This window comes from Diprion similis, chromosome 8 (assembly GCF_021155765.1).
Source record: "Diprion similis isolate iyDipSimi1 chromosome 8, iyDipSimi1.1, whole genome shotgun sequence".
NCBI classification, from domain to species: domain Eukaryota; kingdom Metazoa; phylum Arthropoda; class Insecta; order Hymenoptera; family Diprionidae; genus Diprion; species Diprion similis.
Window position 1 is genome coordinate 6,309,237 of NC_060112.1, and position 27,398 is coordinate 6,336,634.

General features: G+C 37.4%; 1 protein-coding gene across 1 annotated transcript in view; it reads right to left on the reverse strand.

The window, feature by feature from the left end:
• Positions 1-10,576: 10,576 nt before the first annotated feature.
• The window catches only part of LOC124409390 (neurotrimin-like), a 98,788-nt gene continuing 81,966 nt past the window's right edge, over positions 10,577-27,398 (reverse strand). The window contains exons 3-10 of the mRNA XM_046886975.1: positions 26,561-26,768; positions 25,393-25,554; positions 15,868-15,996; positions 15,371-15,508; positions 12,014-12,163; positions 11,816-11,881; positions 11,619-11,738; positions 10,577-10,783 (exon numbers count right to left, since the gene is read on the reverse strand). Of these exons, the coding sequence (XP_046742931.1) occupies positions 10,608-10,783; positions 11,619-11,738; positions 11,816-11,881; positions 12,014-12,163; positions 15,371-15,508; positions 15,868-15,996; positions 25,393-25,554; positions 26,561-26,768 (1,149 nt within the window). The 3' untranslated portion in view covers positions 10,577-10,607. The remainder of the gene's footprint in view (positions 10,784-11,618; positions 11,739-11,815; positions 11,882-12,013; positions 12,164-15,370; positions 15,509-15,867; positions 15,997-25,392; positions 25,555-26,560; positions 26,769-27,398) is intronic.

The following is a 27,398-nucleotide window of genomic DNA, read 5'->3' on the forward strand; positions in this document are numbered from 1 at the left end:
CCGGCTTCGAAAATGACCAAAAAAGTAAGACTAACCCCTTTGGATTTTTGGCGAAAATTTCGACGATTCCAAAAAATGCTGCAATTAATTCTTTGAGGCCCTATTCCGACGTAATTTTGCGAGAGAAATCGATTGAGCGCGGTCCCAATACGCTGCGATTGATGGATCAAAAGTTACAGCCAAAAAACTCAAGATTTTTGTCGTCATTTCTCTGCTGCTGGTCCTACGCTCTTTTTGATGTGTTTTTTGAGTTCCTGAGGGTCGAATTACCCTAGAGATGATCATGCAAATCGATTCCGAGACGAGAAATTTCCGGCTCCGAAAATGACCAAAAAAGTAAGGCTAACCCCTTTGGATTTTTGGCGAAAATTTCGACGATTCCAAAAAATGCTGCGATAAAATCTTTGAGGCGCTATTCCGACGTAATTTTGCGAGAGGAATCGATTGAGCGCAGTCCCAATACGCTGCGATTGATGGATCAAAAGTTACAGCCAAAAAACTCAAGATTTTCGTCGTCATTTCTCTGCTGCTGGTCCTACGCTCTTTTTGATGTGTTTTTTGAGTTCCTGAGGGTCGAATTACCCTAGAGTTGGTCATGCGAATCGATTCCGAGACGAGAAATTTCCGGCTCCGAAAATGACCAAAAAAGTAGGGCTAACCCCTTTGGATTTTTCGCGAAAATTTCGACGATTACAAAAAATGCTGCAATTAATTCTTCGGGGCCCTATTCCGACGTAATTTTGCAAGAGGAATCGATTGAGCGCAGTCATAATACGCTGCGATTGATTGATCAAAAGTTACAGCCAAAAAACTCAAGATTTTCGTCTTCATTTCTCTGCTGCTAGTCCTACGCTCTTTTTGATGTGTTTTTTGAGTTCCTGGGGGTCGAATTACCCTAGAGATGGTCATGCAAATCGATTCCGAGACGAGAAGTTTCCGGCTTCGAAAATGACCAAAAAAGTAAGACTAACCCCTTTGGATTTTTGGCGAAAATTTCGACGATTCCAAAAAATGCTGCAATTAATTCTTTGAGGCCCTATTCCGACGTAATTTTGCGAGAGAAATCGATTGAGCGCGGTCCCAATACGCTGCGATTGATGGATCAAAAGTTACAGCCAAAAAACTCAAGATTTTCGTCGTCATTTCTCTGCTGCTGGTCCTACGCTCTTTTTGATGTGTTTTTTGAGTTCCTGAGGGTCGAATTACCCTAGAGATGGTCATGCAAATCGATTCCGAGACGAGAAATTTCCGGCTCCGAAAATGACCAAAAAAGTAAGGCTAACCCCTTTGGATTTTTGGCGAAAATTTCGACGATTCCAAAAAATGCTGCGATAAAATCTTTGAGGCGCTATTCCGACGTAATTTTGCGAAAGGAATCGATTGAGCGCAGTCCCAATACGCTGCGATTGATGGATCAAAAGTTACAGCCAAAAAACTCAAGATTTTCGTCGTCATTTCTCTGCTGCTGGTCCTACGCTCTTTTTGATGTGTTTTTCGAGTTCCTGAGGGTCGAATTACCCTAGAGTTGGTCATGCGAATCGATTCCGAGACGAGAAATTTCCGGCTCCGAAAATGACCAAAAAAGTAAGGCTAACCCCTTTGGATTTTTGGCGAAAATTTCGACGATTACAAAAAATGCTGCAATTAATTCTTTGGGGCCCTATTCCGACGTAATTTTGCGAGAGGAATCGATTGAGCGCAGTCATAATACGCTGCGATTGATAGATCAAAAGTTACAGCCAAAAAACTTGAGATTTTCGTCGTCATTTCTCTGCTGCTGGTCCTACGCTCTTTTTGATGTGTTTTCTGAGTTCCTGGGGGTCGAATTACCCTAGAGATGGTCATGCAAATCGATTCCGAGACGAGAAATTTCCGGCTCCGAAAATGACCAAAAAAGTAAGGCTAACCCCTTTGGATTTTTGGCGAAAATTTCGACGATTTCAAAAAATGCTGCAATAAATTCTTTGAGGCGCTATTCTGACGTAATTTTGCAAGAGGAATCGATTGAGCGCAGTCCCAATACGCTGCGATTGATGGATCAAAAGTTACAGCCAAAAAACTCAAGATTTTCGTCGTCATTTCTCTGCTGCTGGTCCTACGCTCTTTTTGATGTGTTTTTTGAGTTCCTGAGGGTCGAATTACCCTAGAGATGGTCATGCAAATCGATTCCGAGACGAGAAATTTTCGGCTCCGAAAATGACCAAAAAAGTAAGGCTAACCCCTTTGGATTTTTGGCGAAAATTTCGACGATTCCAAAAAATGCTGCAATAAAATCTTTGAGGCGCTATTCCGAAGTAATTTTGCGAGAGGAATCGATTGAGCGCAGTCCCAATACGCTGCGATTGATGGATCAAAAGTTACAGCCAAAAAACTCAAGATTTTCGTCGTCATTTCTCTGCTACTGGTCCTACGCTCTTTTTGATGTGTTTTTTGAGTTCCTGAGGGTCGAATTACCCTAGAGTTGGTCATGCGAATCGATTCCGAGACGAGAAATTTCCGGCTCCGAAAATGACCAAAAAAGTAAGGCTAACCCCTTTGGATTTTTGGCGAAAATTTCGACGATTACAAAAAATGCTGCAATTAATTCTTTGGGGCCCCATTCCGACGTAATTTTGCGAGAGGAATCGATTGAGCGCAGTCATAATACGCTGCGATTGATAGATCAAAAGTTACAGCCAAAAAACTCGAGATTTTCGTCGTCATTTCTCTGCTGCTGGTCCTACGCTCTTTTTGATGTGTTTTCTGAGTTCCTGGGGGTCGAATTACCCTAGAGATGGTCATGCAAATCGATTCCGAGACGAGAAATTTCCGGCTCCGAAAATGACCAAAAAAGTAAGGCTAACCCCTTTGGATTTTTGGCGAAAATTTCGACGATTCCAAAAAATGCTGCAATAAATTCTTTAAGGCGCTATTCCGACGTAATTTTGCGAGAGGAATCGATTGAGCGCAGTCCCAATACGCTGCGATTCATGGATCAAAAGTTACAGCCAAAAACTCAAGATTTTTGTCGTCATTTCTCTGCTGCTGGTCCTACGCTCTTTTTGATGTGTTTTCTGAGTTCCTGGGGGTCGAATTACCCTAGAGATGGTCATGCAAATCGATTCCGAGACGAGAAATTTCCGGCTCCGAAAATGACCAAAAAAGTAAGGCTAACCCCTTTGGATTTTTGGCGAAAATTTCGACGATTCCAAAAAATGCTGAAATAAATTCTTTGAGGCACTATTCCGACGTAATTTTGCGAGAGGAATCGATTGAGCGCAGTCCCAATACGCTGCGATTGATAGATCAAAAGTTACAGCTAAAAAACTCAAGATTTTCGTCGTCATTTCTCTGCTGCTGGTCCTACGCTCTTTTTGATGTGTTTTCTGAGTTCCTCGGGGTCGAATTACCCGAGAGATGGTCATGCAAATCGATTCCGAGACGAGAAGTTTCCGGCTCCGAAAATGACCAAAAAAGTAAGGCTAACCCCTTTGGATTTTTGGCGAAAATTTCGACGATTACAAAAAATGCTGCAATTAATTCTTTGGGGCCCCATTCCGACGTAATTTTGCGAGAGGAATCGATTGAGCGCAGTCATAATACGCTGCGATTGATAGATCAAAAGTTACAGCCAAAAAACTCGAGATTTTCGTCGTCATTTCTCTGCTGCTGGTCCTACGCTCTTTTTGATGTGTTTTCTGAGTTCCTGGGGGTCGAATTACCCTAGAGATGGTCATGCAAATCGATTCCGAGACGAGAAATTTCCGGCTCCGAAAATGACCAAAAAAGTAAGGCTAACCCCTTTGGATTTTTGGCGAAAATTTCGACGATTCCAAAAAATGCTGCAATAAATTCTTTAAGGCGCTATTCCGACGTAATTTTGCGAGAGGAATCGATTGAGCGCAGTCCCAATACGCTGCGATTCATGGATCAAAAGTTACAGCCAAAAACTCAAGATTTTTGTCGTCATTTCTCTGCTGCTGGTCCTACGCTCTTTTTGATGTGTTTTCTGAGTTCCTGGGGGTCGAATTACCCTAGAGATGGTCATGCAAATCGATTCCGAGACGAGAAATTTCCGGCTCCGAAAATGACCAAAAAAGTAAGGCTAACCCCTTTGGATTTTTGGCGAAAATTTCGACGATTCCAAAAAATGCTGAAATAAATTCTTTGAGGCACTATTCCGACGTAATTTTGCGAGAGGAATCGATTGAGCGCAGTCCCAATACGCTGCGATTGATAGATCAAAAGTTACAGCTAAAAAACTCAAGATTTTCGTCGTCATTTCTCTGCTGCTGGTCCTACGCTCTTTTTGATGTGTTTTCTGAGTTCCTCGGGGTCGAATTACCCGAGAGATGGTCATGCAAATCGATTCCGAGACGAGAAGTTTCCGGCTCCGAAAATGACCAAAAAAGTAAGGCTAACCCCTTTGGATTTTTGGCGAAAATTTCGACGATTCCAAAAAATGCTGCAATTAATTCTTTGAGGCCCTATTCCGACGTAATTTTGCGAGAGGAATCGATTGAGCGCAGTTCCAATACGCTGCGATTGATAGATCAAAAGTTACAGCCAAAAAACTCAAGATTTTCGTCGTCATTTCTCTGCTGCTGGTCCTACGCTCTTTTTGATGTGTTTTCTGAGTTCCTGGGGGTCGAATCACCCTAGAGATGAGCATGCAAATCGATTCCGAGACGAGAAATTTCCGGCTCCGAAAATGACCAAAAAAGTAAGGCTAACCCCTTTGGATTTTTGGCGAAAATTTCGACGATTCCAAAAAATGCTGCAATTAATTCTTTGAGGCCCTATTCCGACGTAATTTTGCGAGAGGAATCGATTCGGCGCAGTCCCAATACGCTGCGATTGATAGATCAAAAGTTACAGCCAAAAAACTCAAGATTTTCGTCGTCATTTCTCTGCTGCTGGTCCTACGCTCTTTTTGATGTGTTTTCTGAGTTCCTGGGGGTCGAATCACCCTAGAGATGAGCATGCAAATCGATTCCGAGACGAGAAATTTCCGGCTCCGAAAATGACCAAAAAAGTAAGGCTAACCCCTTTGGATTTTTGGCGAAAATTTCGACGATTCCAAAAAATGCTGCAATTAATTCTTTGAGGCCCTATTCCGACGTAATTTCGCGAGAGGAATCGATTCGGCGCAGTCCCAATACGCTGCGATTGATAGATCAAAAGTTACAGCCAAAAAACTCAAGATTTTCGTCGTCATTTCTCTGTTGCTGGTCCTACGCTCTTTTTGATGTGTTTTCTGAGTTCCTGGGGGTCGAATCACCCTAGAGATAGTCATGCAAATCGATTCCGAGACGAGAAATTTCCCGCTCCGAAAATGACCAAAAAAGTAAGGCTAACCCCTTTGGATTTTTGGCGAAAATTTTGACGATTCCAAAAAATGCTGCAATAAATTCTTTGAGGCGCTATTCCGACGTAATTTTGCGAGAAGAATCGATTTAGCGCAGTCCCAATACGCTGCGATTGATGGATCAAAAGTTATAGCCCAAAAACTCAAGGTTTTCATCGTCATTTCTCTGCTGCTGGTCCTACGCTCTTTTTGATGTGTTTTCTGAGTTTCTTGGGGTCAAATTACTCAAGAGATGGTCATGCAAATCGATTCCGAAACGAGAAATTTCCGGCTCCAAAAATGACCAAAAAAGTAAGGCTAACCCCTTCGGATTTTTGGCGAAAATTTTGACGATTTCAAAAAGTGCTGCCATAAATTCTTTGAGGCCCTATTCCGACGTAATTTTGCGAGAGGAATCGATTGAGCGCAGTCCCAATACGCTGCGATTGATAGATCAAAAGTTACAGCCAAAAAACTCAAGATTTCCGTCGTCATTTCTCTGCTGCTGGTCCTACGCTCTTTTTGACGTGTTTTCTGAGTTCCTGGGGGTCGAATTACCCTAGAGATGGTCATGCAAATCGATTCCGAGACGAGAAATTTCCGGCTCCAAAAATGACCAAAAAAGTAAGGCTAACCCGCTTGGATTTTTGGCGGAAATTTCGACAATTCCAAAAAGTGCTGCAATCAATTCTTTGAGGCCCTATTCCGACGTAATTTTTCGAGAGAAATCGATTGAGCGCAGACCCAATACGCTGCGAGCAGTGCATGAAAAGTCAGAGCCGTATAACTCAAGATTTTTCCCGTTATTTCTTTGCTGCTGATTTCTTCTTTCATTGGCGTCGTATTTGCTGCTCGAGTGCAAATTATGATCTTCTTGCAGAAAGCAAGATACTAATTGAATTCTCGCGCAGAATTTCTCCGCTTGCAACGAAGTCTTGCTTACGCCTTTAGGTTCCTCAAATTAAAATTAGGCTGACAATGAAGTATGCCAGAATCATCTCCCGAAACACTTTACTGACTTCTTCTTCTGCAAGGAATTGTACGCGCTTGGTTTCAACTCGCACTCGTCAACAGATCAACTGTCACGGCCGAATCACACAAGTTCTGCACCAGCTCCTCGATGAGGTAGGGAAGAAAAGTTACAAATTGTTGAACACAATTACAGTTTATTCATTATGCCTTTACTCTTGTACATGTCATCGAGTTTCAGTGTATAGTACCTACTCTAACCATCTATCAAATCGTACTTAATTACAGGAATACATCAATGAGAAAAAAAATTACAGAAACATTACATCATAACTCTAACCCCTATACGGGGTAGAGATGAAGTTCAAAATACATTGTCTAGAGTAGAATTCGCAAATTTCCATATGAAATCGTCATGATGGTAGTTTGTTTGTATGCTTTGAATATATGCACGCTTACATTTTTTTGTGCCCTTCTGCAGAATACAATCTGTATCATATTGTATATTTCTTGCTATACATAATCTGCATTGAAATCAATAAATAAAAAAATTTACCAATTTTCTCCACCTATTTTGTCAGATGTTCACCCTACAAAGTTTTGAATGCTTTTTTGCAATCCCTCGTATCGGACTACTCTAGAAAGGGTCGTCAGAACCAATTCTAAGACGACAAATTTTCAGCTTGAAAAAAAGGAAGGTAAGTACTTTTAAAAATTTTTAGTGCAACTTTCGCGAAATTGAAAAAATGCTGAAATTGATTTATTCGAACGCCATATAGCCGTCATTATCCGAGGAAAATCTATCAGCACAGTCATGACTCACTGCGATCAAGGGTTCAAGATTGACTTGCAAAAATCAAAGAATATTTAATATTTTCTTCCTATCATCCCATTCTAAGTTAACTTACCTTCCGACATTGAAATAATTTTTTTCTCCAGACCGCACTCGTTTGTTCTTTGTTTACACCCATTCACGCACTTGTCATCTCATACCTCACACGAGTTCCTGGACAATTTTAACCCATGGTTGATGCAGAGCGATGGAAGTGATCACTTTCCAATATGTGTATTCCCTGTATGGTTCATGATTGAATTCATTTACAGTGCCAAAATGTGTACTCATTTGAGTTCTGCACACTCACCACCCACATCGCAATTTTTGATGGAAATGGATGTACGAATATTGTGACATTGTTTGATGAAGTGAAATCACCGGTGCACCACACCAGAAATAACCACACCCGCCATCTCTAGGCTCGAGGCTTCCCATCTGCTCAACCAAAGATTTTTTTGAGATGATACTGTTGCAGGTTTCCAAGAACACATTTTTTACCACGATATTTAGCTTTGTGGTTACTCAAAATGTGTTTTTTTTTTTTAATTTTACTTCAGGCAGAATATCTTGCAAAGAATCCAGGTTATATTCCAAAAATTCAAAATACGACGGTAATGAATTTTCATGTTTTCATTTGAAGCCGAAAAGAATTTTAATGACAGAATATAAATAAATAATTATACAAAAATTGAAAGTTGATTTATAACAATTCATTTCATAACGCGTTGTAATTATGAAAACGAATTTGATGATTGATTCTCAGCGGAATTTCATTTCATTAGAAAAAAATGAGGTGCAGTATGAGAAATAAAAAATTGCAGAATTAAAAAGAATTTTCATCACACCGCATTTCTTTACTTAACTATTTTGAAATGCTCCTTACTCCAAATAAATAATTCCCTTTTCCACTCGTTTCTTCGTTCTTGAATTTATTTCTTCCATTAAGTTTGTAGAAGAGAAAAAAAGAGGAAATAAATAAACACGAAACAAATTTAAAAAACCCAGACGAGGGCAATCTAAGGTGGACAATTTTATAGCGTATAGTTCAGGCAAGAATATCTCGGGGGCAACAAATTACACCGTCTAAAGTCGGAGACTGCAACGTCGGTTGGTTTTTTACAATCTACAGAGCAGAGTGAGGCAACAATTTCTAAACTAATTCGTAGCGTTACTCTTTCGCGGTGCAATTGCACTCGTAACAACGTCGAAGGCTTTTCTTCAACTGATTTCTCACGTGAATTCCGTGCACTCAAGTTTTATGGGGTTAGCATTTAACGGAGAAACTATATACCGTCGTGAATTTATGCCTTTCGGCCGCTGCAAAAACACGCGAATACGGTTCTCCTGCGGAATCATAAACGGAGAATTTTCAATCTTTCATTTGTCATTACTTAACAAAAATTTTTAGTAATACCCCGCTTTAAATGTAAAATCAAAATTGCAGCTGACGATTAAAACTATGTATTTATACATGTATAATACGGAATAAAACAACACGTTATATGTAATATTAGTTGTATAATATTTTATCGTACACAAAGGCATTATTACTATTTTATTATTATTATTATAATTGTTGTGGTTGTTATTGTTGTTATTATTATCATCATCATGAAATCATTATCGTTATATATTTTACAATGTTACATTACATGTTATTATTATTAGACAATTTATGCTTTATCCATATATTATATAATATGTTACATGCATTGTACCGCATTTATCGGTCAAATATGTATATCATTTCATTGTTTCAATCAAATGATTTCAAATAATGCGGCGATAATTGCAAATCTACATTCTATATGATACAAATTATATTATTATTTCACTCGGACAGGAGATTTATTTTACAGATTAGGGTAGGTATATAGAATTTTATTAACTATAGATAATAATAATTGCATTATTTCATACGGAAAGTGAATTCGATCAAGCTCTTCGTTTTACCACATTCAATTATTATCATCATTGTACATTACAATATAATATTATTCGTAAGATTTTTAATCAGAGAAAATAATAAATTCAAAATCACAATTAAAATGAATCTAATTTTTCATATATACATATTATATTCTTATTATGGCGAACAGACAGATTCATTGTCGCTTCTTAGTATCACTCTACTTCTTTTCGTCGTCTTCTTCTCTCTTCGATCGTTAATTCACTTGTCACACTTACTTTCTACTCATATGTATTACGGCATATATAATTAGCACTGCTACTTTATATACACAGCGTTTTAAACAACTAGTTGTTAGACTATCTAATACCTATTTGGGTGTGTACATAGATATACCTATATATACTTTATACTTTGATATATTTACATCCTGCTCTCACGATTTTTTCATAACAATATAATATAATATTGAACTTTATTGCGAAAAAGGAGGTTTCAGCAGCCCGGAAAAATTATGACTCCAAAAATCAACATGGGTTTCACCATTTTGCGCGATGAAAATGGACATTTTTTTTATAATTGAACGTCAATATCGTGTTGTTAATTATTTTCGTCTTCACTTATATTCGCTGAATTTTTTTATTTTCGTTACGTTCAGTTTCTTCTTTGTTTCATATTTTTAATTCTTTTCTTCCGTGCAATTTTCTTACTACAAATATATCCGGTTACATCTATTTTATGATCGTTATAATATACGGCGAAATATATAGGATTGTGATCGATCTATAACCTAATTATGGGATTACGTAATTCTATTTCACCCTATATATATTCACATGCGGATATACATTACAGAACATTGCTATGATAGGTGTATAATAATTAGTATTTACATATACCTTGAGGAATCATTGGGTGATTCACTCGAAAATCATATATATACAATTCTCAGTTTTGGAATAATAATTACAGGAAAAACATAGTTTTAAGAATTGAAATCATTTTATAATTGCAATTGCGTAAACCGATTGATTTCATATTCTCACGTTTATGTTATTCAAGATTCTTGAATTTGCACGACGACGCAAGAGTCGAGGAAATAAAAAAAAAGTCAAGTATGAACTCCCCGTACGTGAACAAATCGAACGCTCTGTACTTTATTACGTAAATCAAATGCTAATTATTGACTTTAATTAATCAACTCAATTGTTTCGCGTATATACCTATATATTTGCGAAGTCGCGATGCTCGTATCGAATTTCTACAGGCAAGAAAATCCGAAATGCTTGAGGCGAAAATTATTTATTCATAAAATATTGCTGAGAGAATTGGAAATTCATTGCATAAAATGTGACAAAATGGCTTCCTGAATTATCAAATCTTGATCTGTGTCTTTTTTCCACGTTCACGTTTCCTTTTGAATATTCGGAAATTTGGCGAGTATTAGTTTCACATTTTTTGTTTTCATTTCGGATTTAATTTTGATTAGTTTTTTTGTTTCGTTTTGTTTCGTCACGGGCTTCTTTTCCCTTTTCTAATTATTATTTTCATCTTGGTGACCGCAATGATTACGTCATCACCGCGGACATCATCGCCAGGACAACCATCGCCTGGAGGGCTTCGACGGTTCCCAAAATCGCTGCGCTTCTCGACGACATTGACTGAGCCGTGTTGTCGTCTCGGGGTGCAGATCCTTCGGATCCTCCACCGCCGGAATCCTCGTGTCGATCCCGAAGCCGGATATCTAGGGGTGAAATTAAGGGGGTTGATTCGCAAGGATCGATACTTTTTATGAATTTTGTTGCAGAAAGATCTTAAAAATTTCGGATTCGTTCGATTTCACTCTACGATGGCTGATTTTATTTAAAACACTATTTTTCACAAACTCATTGAAACACTTTTCTGTTCAAATCGTCATCGTTGAATAGAGGATTTTATAATTTACACCGATTTTCATTGTGATCAACATATGACAACATCGAATGGTCTGCTAAAAGAAAAACAGAAATGTTGTTTAAGTGAATTTTTCATAAAATAGTCTTCTTCTTGCATTAAAGGAGCCATCCTAGAGTGAAATCGAACGAATCAACTAAGTTTTAAAAAATTTTGAAGGGATTCGAAACGAAGCATCGATACCTAATTGATTCTTTGTATAAAATTCCAGTACTTTCTGTTTTTGTATTTTGAGGAAGATCTCCGCAGGTTACGATTACAATAATCTGGTAAATACTCAAGGTGCGATTATCTCGTAATAAAATTGATAAAAAGTATCGATTTTACCCAATTTCTGATCTCATTCATCCTTCGGTTTAATTTCGTTTATGACTAAAATAACACCGTTAATCGTAATCCTACATGATAAAAAAAAGAAGATCCTGAAATTGGTATTTACTTTTGAACGATTACAATAAAAATGGATTTGAATTAAGCGAAAAGCAAACTTAGACAGAAAATCAATTTCACAAATATAAAAACACTGCGATTTAATACCAGCTGACCAGTCTGCGATAAATCGTTGATTTTTTTTTTTTTTTCAACATCTCATTTTTTCTTTTCTTTCCTTCTCCATTTTTTCTCACCTCTGTCCTTGTTCGCCGCGGGTTGCGAGGGGTCGATAATATCGCCGGCGATTTCATTGGGTCGGGATATTTCTGGACTCAGACGAGCCTTCTGTTTCGTTCTTTGCTTTTTCTCCACTGCTATGATGAAAATATTATTCAGTGAAGATATTGGGAGGGAAAAAATTCACAATAAGCTGAGGATCGAAAAAGCTCACCTTTGCTGACGATTGGAATCGGCGTCGTCGTTGATTTTTGCTTCGGGGTTGTCGGATTCGGTATTTCTGCAGCGAGAAACGCGGATTGTACATATGGGAAAAAAAATCGCGTGTGCTTTGATTCGAAAAATGCGATGCAACGGAGAAGTGAGAGGAAAAAAAGAAAGAAAAATTATTATGATTCCGAGGATAACTCACCGTACAATTTTATGCTGCCATCCGTATCACCGAGCGAGTTTTTCGATATGCATTTGTAAGATCCGTAATCGTTTGCCGACACAGATTTTATCGTCAATTTCATCGTTACTTTGTACTCTTTGTCGAGTAGCACTGGTTCGTATTTATCACCTGAAACAAAATTACCCGGTACTTGTAGAAAACGGTTTGATAAGAAAAAGAAATCAGATTATAAATTCCATTAAATAACTGCAACGGTAGAATAACTTTTTTGATAATTATACACACATTGAAATAATTCCATTTCGATAGTTTTGTGGTTTGCTTCGAGTCTTCGATGTTTTTTCCTCTCGCACATTCTCGTCGCTATTATGAAACCGATTAAATTGTAATTTTCACTTCCGCCAAGTTTTAAAGAAATTTGCACACCAGCTTATATATTCTCTGTACCGTCTGCAGGAGAGTAAAAGCTCCGTGAAAAGGTTCCAATCACGCCTAGGAGATGGCGTAGCAGATTCAACAGAAGATGGGACAAAATTGCAAAAGTTGTTTCTTTTTTCTCCGCGGTCGAAGGACCGGCGTAAATCGAAGAAAAAATCAGCTTGTTTGTGGTGCGATAAAAACTAAGCGAGCGAAAAATATCAAATGCTGCGAACATTTTTTTTTTTTTTTTCTTTTTTCTTCAATCGAACAATGTTCCGTTAACGATTTTATAATCCTTCAGCATCAGTTCTCCGCTATAAATAACAAGAAAGTTTATATTTCCGGATGAAAGCTTTCGTAGATGTTTTAGAACTTGCACTTTATTATTGCATGAATTGAATTGAAATATCTCTCGTTCTCTCGCTTCCTGGTTTCACTGAGAAAAAATAATAATAAAATAAAACAATCGACCGGTTGAATAGAAAACCTTGCACATCGTAGCGTGGAGAAGAGAAAAAAAAAAATTGGGTACATAAAGTTGGCAGAAGCAAAGCGTCGGTCGTATGAAAATGCCTGTCATAAAGCACTCCATCACATTTCATTTAATCCGTTCTTACTGTGATTATTCATGTTTTCAATTATTACTGTAGATTATGGCTGCGTTTCTTGCTGTCATTATTATTGTTATTACCCTGATATCTAACAAACTCGAGTTCAATTGTGAGCGAGTGTAAGGATATTCATAACGGAAGATGAATAATACTGTGGAGTAGAAAACGAAACAATTAATACTCGTTGCATGCAGCAGAATCTCAATGCTCCAGTATAACTCGCTCTACATTAGCTACGCTGCTCGAGCCATTATAAGAAAGAACGTATATCTATACCTACAGGTAAACTTGATTCCGAGTCGACGAGAATGTCATTTTTGAATTTAACATCCGACGTTACGCTCTCAAGTGATAATTAGCAGCTGCAGTAAATTTACTCGCGGCTCAGTGAGTAATGAATCTAGAATGATACGTATTTTTGTTTGTCACCTTTTTTTTGACGAAAATTTTAAATCCGATTGGCAAAAGAGAGAGAAAGACATATACGTCACTTTACATTTAAAAATTGGTTAATAAATCAAAAACAACACATTGACGGTGTTAATTACTTTTGTGTAAACGGTTGCTGCTTTGTATCGTTAATTCATGTAAAAAAAAATTAGCAATATAGACTGTAAGAAACGAGATTACATTAAAAACTCATTTCCCGATTAAATACGCGAAAAAAAAATAGTTTGAAAAAGAAATGAGGAGAATCAGAGTACACCGTGAAAAAAACAATGGCGAGAGGAAGGCTCGAAGGGTGCGGAAAAATTGGAGCTTCGAGGTCACGCCATCGTCTCGTTATCGAGCAAGAGGGTGGACGACCAGGATCTCTATATACGCCATGCCGATGTATTTACGACGATGTATTTGCCCCAAAGGAGATATATAGTATCGGGTATAAGCAGCCTTATCGGTACTGCGTTAGGGGTAATAGTGTACCTTATACACAGTGCAGGTCGAACTGTGTGAGATATCCTGAGGCGAAATTCGCGAGTTCGAGCCGCGCGAAGCAGGCTTTCTGATAACTGCGACGAATATTTATTTTCGTGATAATAAGCTGCACGCGTTTTAAAATTCCATTTCACACTTACTCATATAAATATAAATCGCGTAGATAGATAATACAGTATAAAGCTCGACACATTTTTGTTCTCAACAGCCCATAAGAATTTTGAAAACCCCGCAACAACCCATAAGAATATTCGAAACACCATGAAAATAATTTAAAGCCCCGTAGAATTTCAAATTTCTTAACAACCTTGTAGGAGCACGACGGAGCCACCAAAAAAATTTGATAAATTTTGCTTTGTTTTTAATTGAGATATTATTAGACGTTTGTTTTATATATATTGAATTCGAGTATGAAACATTCTTTTACGATTTATTTAATACAGGTAGAATCAAAGGATGCAGAGTTTATTTAAAAAACAAAATAATAATAATTTTGACAAATTTTTTGAAGAGGTCTGTCATGCCCCAAAAGTTATTTTTTCTTTCTAATATAGCAAAATGATAATGAATTTCTTCGAGACAGATTAAAACAACTTGTACCCGGTGCTCAAAAGCCAGAGAAAATAATTAGCGGCTTAAACGGCTACTTGGTTTTTCGAAAGCCGATAAAAAAAAAATAAAAACTTCCAAATGCCATGAGAATTCAAGATTTTTTGTAAACCGCAGAGACCAGGTTTTTCTCACTTGTTTCCTGATTGTAGTTGCGAGTGGAATGAGGGTGAGTTGAATTATTGAGGATGGGGGAAAGGGTTGCGTTGAGGAAACGCGTCGCTTGGCCCCGGTTCTAATTACATCCGTGCCTGCGTGGCCCTAATCACGCGATGTCGTCGGTGTAATTGGCCCCGGTTTAGAGAAAGGGGTGCCTCGACTCGTGTACAATTTGCCGCGGAATTCTTATCCCTCGTTTTCGCCCCCGCCCCCGCCTCGAGCCCCGCGTGTCGACGGTAACTCGAGACGCGTCGTCTGCGCTCCAACTTCCCTAATTTATCAGCGGACGAGTCAATTGCTGCAAGCCTGCTCCACTTAAATTGAAAAAAAGATAATGATTTTCACTTATTTTCAGAAGTGCGAAGCGATGAAATTTCATTTTCTCACTTTAGACCAATTTGCGAAGAAAGTCTTCTCTTCTTGATATCTTCGACAATTTTCTCATAAAATTCTGGTGTCGTTATTAAGCTGGACAATTCCTTGCTAAAAAAAAAAAATCAAAAATCGAATTGCAATAATTGTATTGCTTTTTTTCTTAGCCGAAAAAAAATATTCAAAAAACGAAACGCTGATGGAAAAAGTAAAAACGAAAAAAATACCCTCGTTTCATTTAATCGATACCGAAATTCTCAGAACTCACCCTTTGTTATCATTTCACCATTTTCCCTGGTCCAATAGTTGATGGACTTTGGATAGGCTTCCGAGGTGCATTCGAGGGTCATTTGCTGACCCTGACGGGCTCCCACCAGCTGATTCGGGACAGAAATCATCGGCGGGACTGCAATCAGCAAGGACTTTTGTTAGGACATTAAATGAGTCGAAAAAAGTCGATGAAACGAGCGACGTGTGTCTAGAAATGCGACGTTTCGCCTGAAGACGTTTTTGATTCGTTTTCAAAAGAAATAAAAAAAAAAAAAGCAACGAAAGACGCAAAGCGGATTGATCAAGATTGCAAATCGTATCTGTAAGATGCGAAAAAATTCGTTCCTTTTACAACCGGGATGAAAATATCGCAATCAGAATGCAATCTGGCGTTTTGGTTAAATTCTGAAACGTAGAAATTTACCAAAAAAGAAAACAAAGAAAAACGTGAGACAAATTAGAGACAAATTAAAAAAATTAATCGGCGACACTCACAGTGCACTATCAGGGAAATCCTCTTGCTCACCGTGGGCGGAACGCCGTTCGATGCGATGCAGAGATAGGCACCCATGTGGAGGCGATTAACCCTCGTGATGTTGTATACCGATCCTTCAACCGAAGCGACTGAAAAATATGCGCACGATAAATCGTTGCTCTCATTCCTCTTTTCGTTCGACTGTCACAGCGGATTGGAAATGACCGGTTTATCAGAAAAGAACGGTTCCGCGAATAGGATCGAGCGAAATCGTTTTTGGCTGATAATGTTCTCAGAATGAAAAAAAAAAATAATAAGTAAATAAAATAACGATAGATTGATCTCACCGATTTTTCCAAAGTGCATACTCATGAAGTGAGTTTTCAGAATTTTTATCTCCAATAGTTTTCGATTCCAGAAAAAATAGTTTTATCAGGTAGAGCAAAAAATCGAGAACTTATTCCCAAGAAATCGGTTTCGCTGAAAATATGAGAAAGAGATAGCGACTCGGGATTTTCACATTTCTTTTCAGTCTCCTGATACCCAGAATTATTTAAGCTGGGAAGTCGTATTTTTATGTCTATATATGATTTTGTTACCAAAAAATCGGTTTTGTCCAAAATATGAGGAACAGACAGTGACTCGGGATTTTCATAATTCACATCATAAACTGCTTACTCCAATGATTCGAGATTGGATTCAAAAAACTGTATTTTTATGTTCTTCGGAAGCCGATCTTGTACCGATTTTATTTCCAAAAAATTAATCTTGTGCCAAAAGATGTCGTTCAAACGACAGTCTTGTGCTTTTGACAAGCCGATTATTAATATTCTTCCTCTTCTTCTCTCATCGTCGTCCCTGAACGAATGGGTCACGAAGTCACGAAGTGCCAACGTCTCTGACAAGCGGATAGAAATCGGTTATCCACGACGTTATCGGCCCGTCACGCACACCGCTTATTAGCCTTCGAGGCTGTTTCCGCATTCTCTCCCATTCTATATACATATGTATTCCTCGGGTCATCGCGTGCCTCCATAATTATCGCAATTAATCACCGAGCTCAGCGAGCTCTGATCGCCTATCGTCCGATCCTGCATGCCGACGGCTTATCACCGTCGCGATAATTGACTTGGACATGTTGTATCGAATTTAGGGAAGAAAAGGATCACACAGTGAGAAAAAGGTTCAAGATATCCATCGGATAATTAAAATATTATCATTATTATGATTGCTATCTTCTTTTGGATTTCGATTTTTTTTCCTTCTTTTTTCTACATTCGATCGAATGAGGGGTTGAAAAATATTTGATCCCTTTACTCTTATATATCTGATTCTAAATTTGCATCCATCAATTATTATAGTATAATAGAATTCAGCTGAGAACCGAAAAGGGGGAATAAAAATTTGTAAACGAAAGTACGAAGAAGATTTCAAAAGGACAATGCGAACCATTTGAAGGACGAATGATGACGTGAAAGCTAAAACGCGAAAATCTCAATTCGGTAACTGAAGAATATAAGGGGTTAGGTAACGAATACGGGGTGAAGAATAACTCGAGTGTTACGCGAATATTGTAATAAAGCCTGTTACCGGTGTTGTAAAAAGTTTAGGTCATCTGGGTCGGAGAGTTTCGTCCGTTTTATTTCCAATCAATCGGTAAGAGTCATTAGGCGAGGCGGTGAAGGGTGAATTCGTGTAATCGATTTGACGGTGAGCTGTTAGAGCGAGGCATATGATGCGGAATGAAAATGGAACGAGAAGAGGCCGATGCGGAGAAAAAACGGTGTTGAAGAGGCACGCAGGGGTGAAAAATCGCCTTCGTTATGAGGACAAGTCCCGTATGTAGTAAATATATATATAAACGTGTACACATGTATGGAAACGACGCGAAGGGTTGTTAGCCATAAGGAAGAAGAGAAGAGAGAGAAGGCGGAAGTACAGAGAAAAGTTTCACTGTCGGTATATTTATAAAAATCGGACAATGAAAACTTTTTAATGAATAATATATAAACTTCCGCTATTTATTCTGCTTGTATACATATATTCATGAAAATAAAGGTATATGTATATTTATGTGTACATTGAGGTGGTCTTTCTTTGGGGTGTTGACGAATTTATCTCGAGCCATCCCCCAAATCTACTCCAAATAATTAAAAAACAATTCCTTGATTTTTTTCGGATTTTTATGACAACTCTCATGTGAAAATATTCGTCAACATCGTGATTAAGGACCAACCTAGTGTGTGTAGTTCAACACTATTAAGTCAAAAAGTACCATTCTCTCCAGAATTGTTCAGAATTTGAACTTGAATTAGGGGCATATATACGAGGCATTACATGTCAACTCGAGAAGGTTCTGACCCTCAGATCTTGAGTTTTACCTGAAATTTACCTAAAAAAACAGGTGAATTAGTTTTTTCATTTGCTTCCGATCATTCTTGCACAAAATTATTCGACGCTTAGGTGAAATAAAAAATGTTTAAGACGTCCAAACACCTGAAAGAATCGAAATAAAATATAGCATTTATCGTTTCATTTTCAGGTTTTAAAATCGTCACGTTTTTTCACAACTTTCAATAATCATTGCTTCAAAAGAATTCATCGAAAGAAAATGTTAAAAAATGAATTCAGGTGTTTCTGAAATCCGATTACACTCGCAAAAAACTTCGGGACGGCTAAAAATACGTGAGTGTCAAGACCCGGTCGAGATGACATAAAATGTCCCACGTATGTACATATAGTTCTTGAAAATTTGATGCAGATAATGTTTACGCTTCGGGATTCACAGAACGACGGTAGAAACCAGCGAAGCGAATCTTCACTTCGAAAGCGGAGACGAGTATCCGAGTTTTGGGGCTTTGCACGTCTGACGATCTTTGTCGGCAGGTAATTTGCGTTATTGCAAAGCGGCGGCCGGTCGGGATCCAAGTTTTCGCAGACGAGGGCAGCACCGTCGGATGTACAGTGACCCGGGAAAAGCGGGAAAATCGGGAAAACCGCTTGACCGCCTCCCGTTTGCTCGTGAAAGGGTCAAAGGCTTTCCTCTCCGATTCTGCTCTTAGCTAATTGCCAATAAAAAGAGAACTGTGCTCGTGTTTCACGCTCGCGAATCGCTCCCCGCGTTATTCTCCCGCCAAATTTTACATAACCTTATCCCTTGGAACACCGAGTATATTAATTTTTTCCATACGATTAGAAAAGCTTTTTCTCTTCGCGTTTTTGGTTTTATTTTTTTCTTTTTTTTTATTCCTCATTATTTTTCTATGCTCGGTTTGAGGATATTTGCTGGTTTTTTTTACTTGGGATTTCGATATAAATTATATCGATAATTTCAGGTCTCTTCAAAAGCGTGAAAAATAAATGAAAATAATGGTTATCGTAATTATTCGTAGAACGGATATTTTTTTTTTTTGATTTATTGTTTTGCGACTTTTCCTTTTCTTGCAAGCCTGATAGAAGTAACATCCTTTCGAATTCCAGGGAAATAAACTTCAACACGCGTGTGTCTTGAAGAGGAAAGAGAAAGATTGTTGGGATGTTTTGTATCGGGGAGGCTGTTTCAAGGAATCGAAGAGGGGAAAACTACGCGGAAAGGGAAAACGGAGAGTGAAACGAGAGGACAAGAAAATAGAATGAAACAAAGAAATGAGAATAAAAGAAAATTGCGAAACTAGAACTCTGTCTCGAAGTAGTTTCTCGAAACCGAATGATGAAATTAAGCGAGGAGGAAGTAAATGGGAATGGAAAAGTTTTCCCCGTTGACAACGACCGTCGCGTTAGCGATTATCGGTATCGGTATATATAGGTATAGTATGTATACATATACCATACAATGCGTGTGCGTCACAGTTCTCGCGATTGATTTCTTTTCAACACTTTCGCGGCCTTACCGAGTTCCAAGTTATTCGCAATTTTGCCACTTTCACGGAAATCGTCGAGTGCAGGATGCGGAAGAGACGCGGATCTTGATCTTGGTGACACCCGAGGGAGCGACATTGATTGCAGGATGAGAAGCAACAAGTTCGCGACGTATAAGTTAGAAAAGTGAGGATTAGAACTAGTCAAGGGTAACGCGAAGAAGAAAATTATGGGGTGAAGAGGGGAGAAAAACTCAAACACCAGGGAGCATACTAAACGAATCGATTTACTCCGGGTGACGTTTTTCTCTCTTTATTCGTATATTCTTCATCAGTTTTGCAAAAAAGATAACGCATAATCGACTCACGTTCTTAAACTGAAATTTACTTTTCTCATTTCTTGTTTTTCTTTCTCTCTGTGTCCCTTATTTAAGGTGTTAATGAATTTTTGACACCTCACCCTCCGAATCGACTTCAAATTATTCGACAACAATTTCCAAATTTTTTCAGATTTCTACGTCAACTCTGGGATAGTCCGCTTAGTCATCGAAGTTTCTTACGGAAATAACATGGGAAAAACTTCTTTTCTCGGTATATATTTTGTTGCGAGAGTAATAATATTTAAAAAAATCTGTAACTGCGAAGTTTTAGTGAGCATTAGTGCTACTATCTATAAAAAAAAATTACATCACGATGTCAGCAAATCTAGACGAATTGCACTTCCTCTAAATAAAAAAAAGGGTCAGATTTCTAGGGTGTGCAATTCGTCGAGATTGCGTGAGATGATTATGTGAATTTTTTCCCAGACAGTAGCACTATTGCCGACTAAAACTTCACGGCTACAAATTTTTTTCAACAATATTACTTTTACAAGAAAATATATACTGAGAAAAAAAGTTTCCCTCATGTTATTTCCATAAGAAACTTCGATCATAAAGCGGACTATCTTAGAGTTGAGATAAAAATCTGAAAAATTAGGTAATTATTTTCTAATAATTTGAAGTTGATTTGGGGGTTGGGGTGGCAAAAATTCGTCGACACCCTGAATAAGGAATACCCTAGTGTGCATATATATATATATATATATGTATAATACACATAATGTGTAAAATTTCCTTCAAATTTTTCACATTGCTTTTCCTTCCTCTGATCTCTTTTCAACGGGGGTTGGTAATTCATGGTATTAAACTTGTGTGCAGTGCGTATATAAATTATAAGGGTTCGAAATTTATATAAGAACCGTTTTTCATCGTTTGTGAGCCTGCAGGAAGTGGAATATCCTTTTCTTTTCTTTTCTTCTCCTTCTTTTTTCTGACTATACGATTCCTGTCTTTCTTTCTCATTACTCGCCTTCCCTTCGCCAAACTTCACGTCAAATTTCAAAACCCATTATTTTCCTAGGAAGGGGGGGAGGACGGAGGTGTGGGGGTGACTTTGAATTTCACCAATAAAATGGTAAACGGTGTCAAAAAAGAAACGAAAACCATCTCCGGTCCTATATTCGTAAAAATCCTTTAGTTTCATAGTTAGAAATAGAAAAAAATGTTTTTCTATCAGTTTTTTTTTTTCTTTTCGATAGCTAGATTATTCGTAAAATTGTGTGAAAACTCGGAGCGAAGAATCTCTCTCTTTTTCTCTCAGTTTTGAAGTATCTCCGGAATCATTATTTCTAATTTCTATAATATCCCTGCTTACGTTTAAAAATTGAGAACCAAAATACAAGGAGAAGTAAAAATTCCACGCGCTAGTCAAAATAGGGGCGACAAAATTCGCTCGCCGGGGCGTTTTAGTATTAACTTTGGGGCAGAGGGTTTGTTACAGGTTTTCCGTGTCCCGTAACACTCGCGACGACGGACGACAGAAGAGTCGTAAAATTGTTAATAAGTTTTCTCGAGTCGGTGCAACCAGCAGCAGCAGCACCGGAGTTTCGCGTACGGATCGTAAAGCGGCTGCAGTCCTGAAACTTCGTAGTTTCCGACCCTTAAAATAAAGCCACCCTGACCCGAATGCATCCAGTTGAATTGTACGAAGGTGCGGAAAATATGTTTTTTTACTTATGCATTCTGGTGTAGATTGTTTAAAGTATTGAAAGCCAAAATTGAATATCATTATTTTCACTTTTGCTACGATTTGTAAGATGAAAAGTTTCACAAATTTTAGCTCTAATTCACGGCTCTCGCTTCATTATTCGATGCAGAAAATGAAAATTCTATTCACGATATGAAAATCTTGAGAAGTTGCAAATTAATTCAAAATTTTCTAAATTACTCGAGGTAAGAGTTGAAGACTTTTTTTTATCATCTCTGATCATTTTCGTTATCTTTATTTGTAATTCAATATTCTCTCAAGTTTTCATGGTGAAAATTGAGAAACTGTATTTACAATTTGGATAAAAAAAAAATAGACCCTCAGAATTTTCATCAATAATTTGATTCTGTGAAAAAGTGAAGGTAAAATTTTGCAAATTCTACTTTTCTATTCTCTAAAAATTTTCCAAATTAATATTTTCCAAGATTTGGTCCTTTCAATTATTCTCTGCAGGACATTTATAAACCAAAAATTATAAATCGTAACTTACCCTTGTTTCTCTCGATTATTTGAGATGGAAATTGAAATATTGTGTTTTTCTGTTCACTAAAAATTCGCGAGATAAAAATTATCTTAACAATAACCTGATTCTTTTAATAATCCAATACGTAAGTTAAACAATTGCGTCTGTCTATTATCTGAAAATTTCGATAATCTGGATCAGAAATTACATTCTGTCAATCATTTGACGTGAAAAGAAAAAGATCGTTTTTTCATTCTCTGAAAAATTTGCAAACTGAGAACTTTTAAAATTCGTTATGAATATTTTCGAGCTCAGGCTGCACTTACGATTGATTGGAATCTTATTATCACTATTTCTTTGGTGTAATTATTTTTTTCAATCGGATTGCAATTCGACTTATTACACTGCAGGAAATTAAGAGAAGAATCCTGTCGGACAAGAGGTGAAAATCGTTGATCGTATAAAGTGAATCCTTGTCAGATCCTGTCGTCGAAATCCTGCTTGGAATGAGAAATACCGAATTGGGTTTGACGCCGGGGGTGGGAAAATATTATGCCTCCTGTAGATGTGTATGCATGTATTCAGCGCGGAGTGCTCGTGTCATTTCGAATCCTGAGTCAGGATGCGTGGTCCCTTTGTGGCCACGAGGGTTTGGGGGTTTGACTTCACCCTTCAGGTCGAGCGTACGTGTTGAATTATGCCCGAAGCGATAGTCATACAGCCGGTTTCGAATCAGTACGCGTTATTCCTTGTTCCGAATAATATCCCATTTCCATGGTGGTTGAATAATGATTAAACATTTCGACCTTCGACTCTGCAAGACGCGCAGCGAGTGCCTTAGAATTTCCTCTTAGAGTAAATGTCTTTCTTTTTTTCTTCCATTTATTTGTTTTTGTTTCTTGAAAATTTTTAACACGCGAAATTTCGATAAGCCGGCCTTTTTTATGAATTATCGTAGACTTCGATTGTTTGGAAAATCCGGCGAATCGATTAATTGATAAAAGCGATTGATTTGAAGAGCCAGTTAATGGATTAATTGGAAAAAAGTTTGATCCGAAAAATGATTGTGTAATCGAAGAATGGATGAATCGGAATTCCTGAATTATCGAAAATTGATCAAGCAGGGACGATTAGCAGAAAAAATTAGCAATCGGAAAAATAATTGATCAGGAATTAGAAAATTAGAAAAATTAGGAATAATCAAAATTCCGATCAAGCGAGAATTAAGTCTGTGATTAATTAGTCAGCCGTAAGTCTTAGAGTATTTTTAAAAAATGTGGTTAAACATATTTATACACACATACGCGTAGATTTATAATTATATTATTCGCAAATAGAAAAAAATTCCGATTTTCTGACCGTTTAGGGAATTTAAAAATTCTAAATTTTCATTTCCCTCAAATCCTAAAGTGTAACGAAGGTCGTAATATTTTGAAACACCATATTATTTCCACCAAATACGAAGACCCGACAATTTCGAGACCGTTTTCTGTATCAAACAACAAAGTTGTCTCCATGCGTTAACTTTATCGACATAATGATAATAGCAAAAAAATTATCTTTTAATTTTTCCTCCAGCCTGGTATTTCATCTCTCTAAATAAGTCCTGAAAAGAGGATCGATTTTCGGTACTTTCAGTGCTGACATACACACAGGCAGATGGGACGGACATACATGGTCGGAGTTTCATGGATAAACGAGCTTTTGTTTTCGAACAAATCCCGACGGCTGATCGGTTTGAGGAAAAACTGTCCTTGTCGAAGCGACGTCTCGAATCTGCAGGAATGCATTGTTCTGCAGCACTTGAGGAGAAGAAAAGTAGCCAGGATAAAAAGAAGGCTGGAGCATTGTATACGTTTGTGTCTTGAAGCAACGAGACGAGGTATTTTATTTACAATTCGTTTTCCTGGCTCAGGAGCAAAGAGATTTCATCAATACATCGTGTATTATACGTCGGGAAAAAAAAACGTAAGAAATGGAAATAAAAAAGGATTGGAATCGTTCGGCGAAGAGAATGAATAGAAAGAGAAAGAGAGAAAAAATTACATTCGTATTTATCTGCTGAGAATTAATTCTGACGGATGAATTTTATGTAAATGGAAATAGCAGACGGAATTTCTTGCGAATATTTCAAACCGTCAATCATTCGTCTAGATTAAAAAGTTAAACTCTATTCATCAGTTTTCACTTTGTCAGAGAAGAAGAAGAAGAAAAGGAGAAAAAATTTGCCGCAAACTTTTTGCTAAGACTGTTTACAGCTGAGATTTTTCATCACTTTTCTCTGTTTTACGAAAGATTTAACAAAAAAGTTAATGATTCTCGAATTCTCTGAAATGATAAACGGGTAAAAATTCATTTTGAGGAAGTTTTTATTTTTGATATTTTCCGATTTACCGGTTTCCATCCCCAAATCGGTTACACATCAATGAAAAAGGTAAGGAATTTATAATACAAAGTCCCAGCTTTCTACCCGAACAAAGGACTCTTCTTTTCATTAGTTTGTCGTTTTCGACTTTTCTTATGAAAACATTTCAGAAATTCGAAAGCCTGAATTCGTCAATGTCGATAGATTTGAAATTGAAAAAGAAGTACTATACAGAAAAATTTATCTCTTAATACGAAAGAGAATCTTCTGTCTATAATTAAAGTTTATTGTAATCTATATGATACATAATAAATGCATGTCTAAATTCGTTCTACTTGACAATTGGTTGCATTGATATGTAATAAATGAAATAACGGGAAAAAAAAAAGAAAAATTTAGATGCAGGAAAGCCGGGAAAAATCGACTGACGTGTTCGTCGTTATTTTCGTTTCTAGTCCCTGATCCTGCTTCTAAATACACGAAATAGGAAGAAATAATATGTGAAATTATTCCAAAGGCTGGTAAAATACAAACATCAGCTTCCGAATACCAAACAATTAAAGATAATGATACAACGATAATAATTAATAATATTAAGGTTACTTCCACATCAAAAATTGATGAAATTACTATAATTTGAAAAAAAAAAAAAAAAAAAAAATTGAACGGAAAACAATATTTCTATTTTTGTATTATACAATTTAAAATAAAATTTGAATAAATCATAATTTGAGAATAAATATACATAAATTCGAACCTGATCTCCACTCACCTTCCTTGCTCTGACCCATTAGTTGTATCAGACTTCCGTCCTCGCGTCTCCACGTGATATTGGGTTTCGGTGATCCGGTTGCGGAGCATCGAAGAGTGACGTTACTGCCCTCCCCGACGACCATGTCTGTGCTTGTTGGATAGTCCTCGATGTCCGGAGGAACTGCGTCGAGATAAATTATCCATTTACGAATACATTCCTCAAATATTTTCACTATTCACCATAATCGAAGAGTATCGTTCGGGGTAAAGTATGAAAAAAATTAGTTTTCTACCTGTAACCAAAAAATTTTATCTGTGTCGCCATGCATTTGGATGACAAAGTTACTCGTACTGTTTTTTTTTTTTTTTTTTTTTATATATGTTTCTTTTTTTTCTAGCTATTGCGATGATTTGATTTCGGTGTAACGATAAATTCATGATAAGATAACTTGAGTATTACGTAACCGATTTAAGAGTATTATTAAGAATTACGATAATGTTTTTTTAAGTTCAAATTGATTCGGGAATTCACGCAAAGTGATCTTGATACTGTCAAAAAGTGTGCTCTGGTCACCTAGGACTAAATAAACATCGCACAGATTTTGTCATATATGCATTTTGTAAAGAATATGGCATTGAGATTATATTGTGGAAATTATTCAATCATTAATTAATGATCGGTTCAAAAAATCTGAAATCGAAGCGATGCTTTACAAAAAAAAAAAAAAAAAAAAGAAAGAGGTATGGATTCCCTTATTACTTTTTAACCGTTCACGTGATTCCATGCTCAACTCAAATTACCTTGATGATTTATTTAAGTGAAAAAAAAAATGTATTAAGCCAAATGTGAGAGAAAGAAAACAAAACTGAAAAAAAAAAAAACTAAAAAAACCGGCAGATTTGACGTTGCAATAACCAGAAGATTCAGTCATCACAATTAAAATCGAACTTGACAGTAACTTGCAGAACAAATTTTTTAGTTATTGTGAACAATGTTTAAACCAACCAATTGGTTACAATCGACTTTGCTAGATTTTTCAGCAATTATAACTGTATAGAATTATTTCTCTCGGCTGCAGTTTTCCGCTAGATAAATCCTAGGGCAAAGTTTTAAGCCCGTAAATCATCGGGGATGACGCCGAATCATCGCCCCGTTATTCTCGGGTGAATCGCAGCGTACAGCTTACCGACAACGTCCAGGAATCCCGTCTGGTACTTCATCGGGTCCGTGTTTATCTGGCACATGTAGAAGCCCCGATCCGATTCTCGAACGTCCCGGATGTGCAGCTGCCATGTCCGGTGGTCGTTCACTGTTATTGCTATCCTGTAGTTCTTCGTTATCACGTGGTTCGTTATCGTCAGGATCGTCTGCGTGTCGACTCGTAGCCAGGCGACCTGGAAATCGATGATCGGTAAGAAAAATCGGTCCGAGTATTCACCAAGTCGCAAAAAATATCGATATTTGGGAAGATCCCTGGGTAGTTTAAATTTTTTCAACCGTCTGATTTCACTTCGGGTAGTTTGAAGATCGAGAAGTTATTCAATCATTTAGTGACCTGGAAATCGATGATCGGTAAAAGAAAAATTGCCACGATTATTCACCAAGTCACGAAAAATCGGCCTCTTTATTCTCAAAAGTCTAAAGTTTTTTTACAGGAGTGCAATGAGTTGAAAAGTTATAGCCGAATAACCTGAAATTATCATCGCATTTTCGCATAGCTGATGATTATTAATTTTTTTTTCTTCCTATCCGATAAAAAGCTCGTATAATTCTTAGCTGATTAATTCTCGTCAGAAATTTTTGCACGGTAATGAATTTCGCATCCGCATTGACATGCAGCTCGGCCATCTGATTATTCCAGCAATCCCGATTTGAGGCAAAGCCACTAGACGAGGCAATCAAAGCATACCATCTACGCCTTTGGTTACCTCGGGACAACCGCAAGCTCGCAAGGCGAAACCGAGCCTGAAGTGAGTCTAAAAATTATACGGTTTTAGCCGCGGCTTCGCAATCCGGAGAATTCT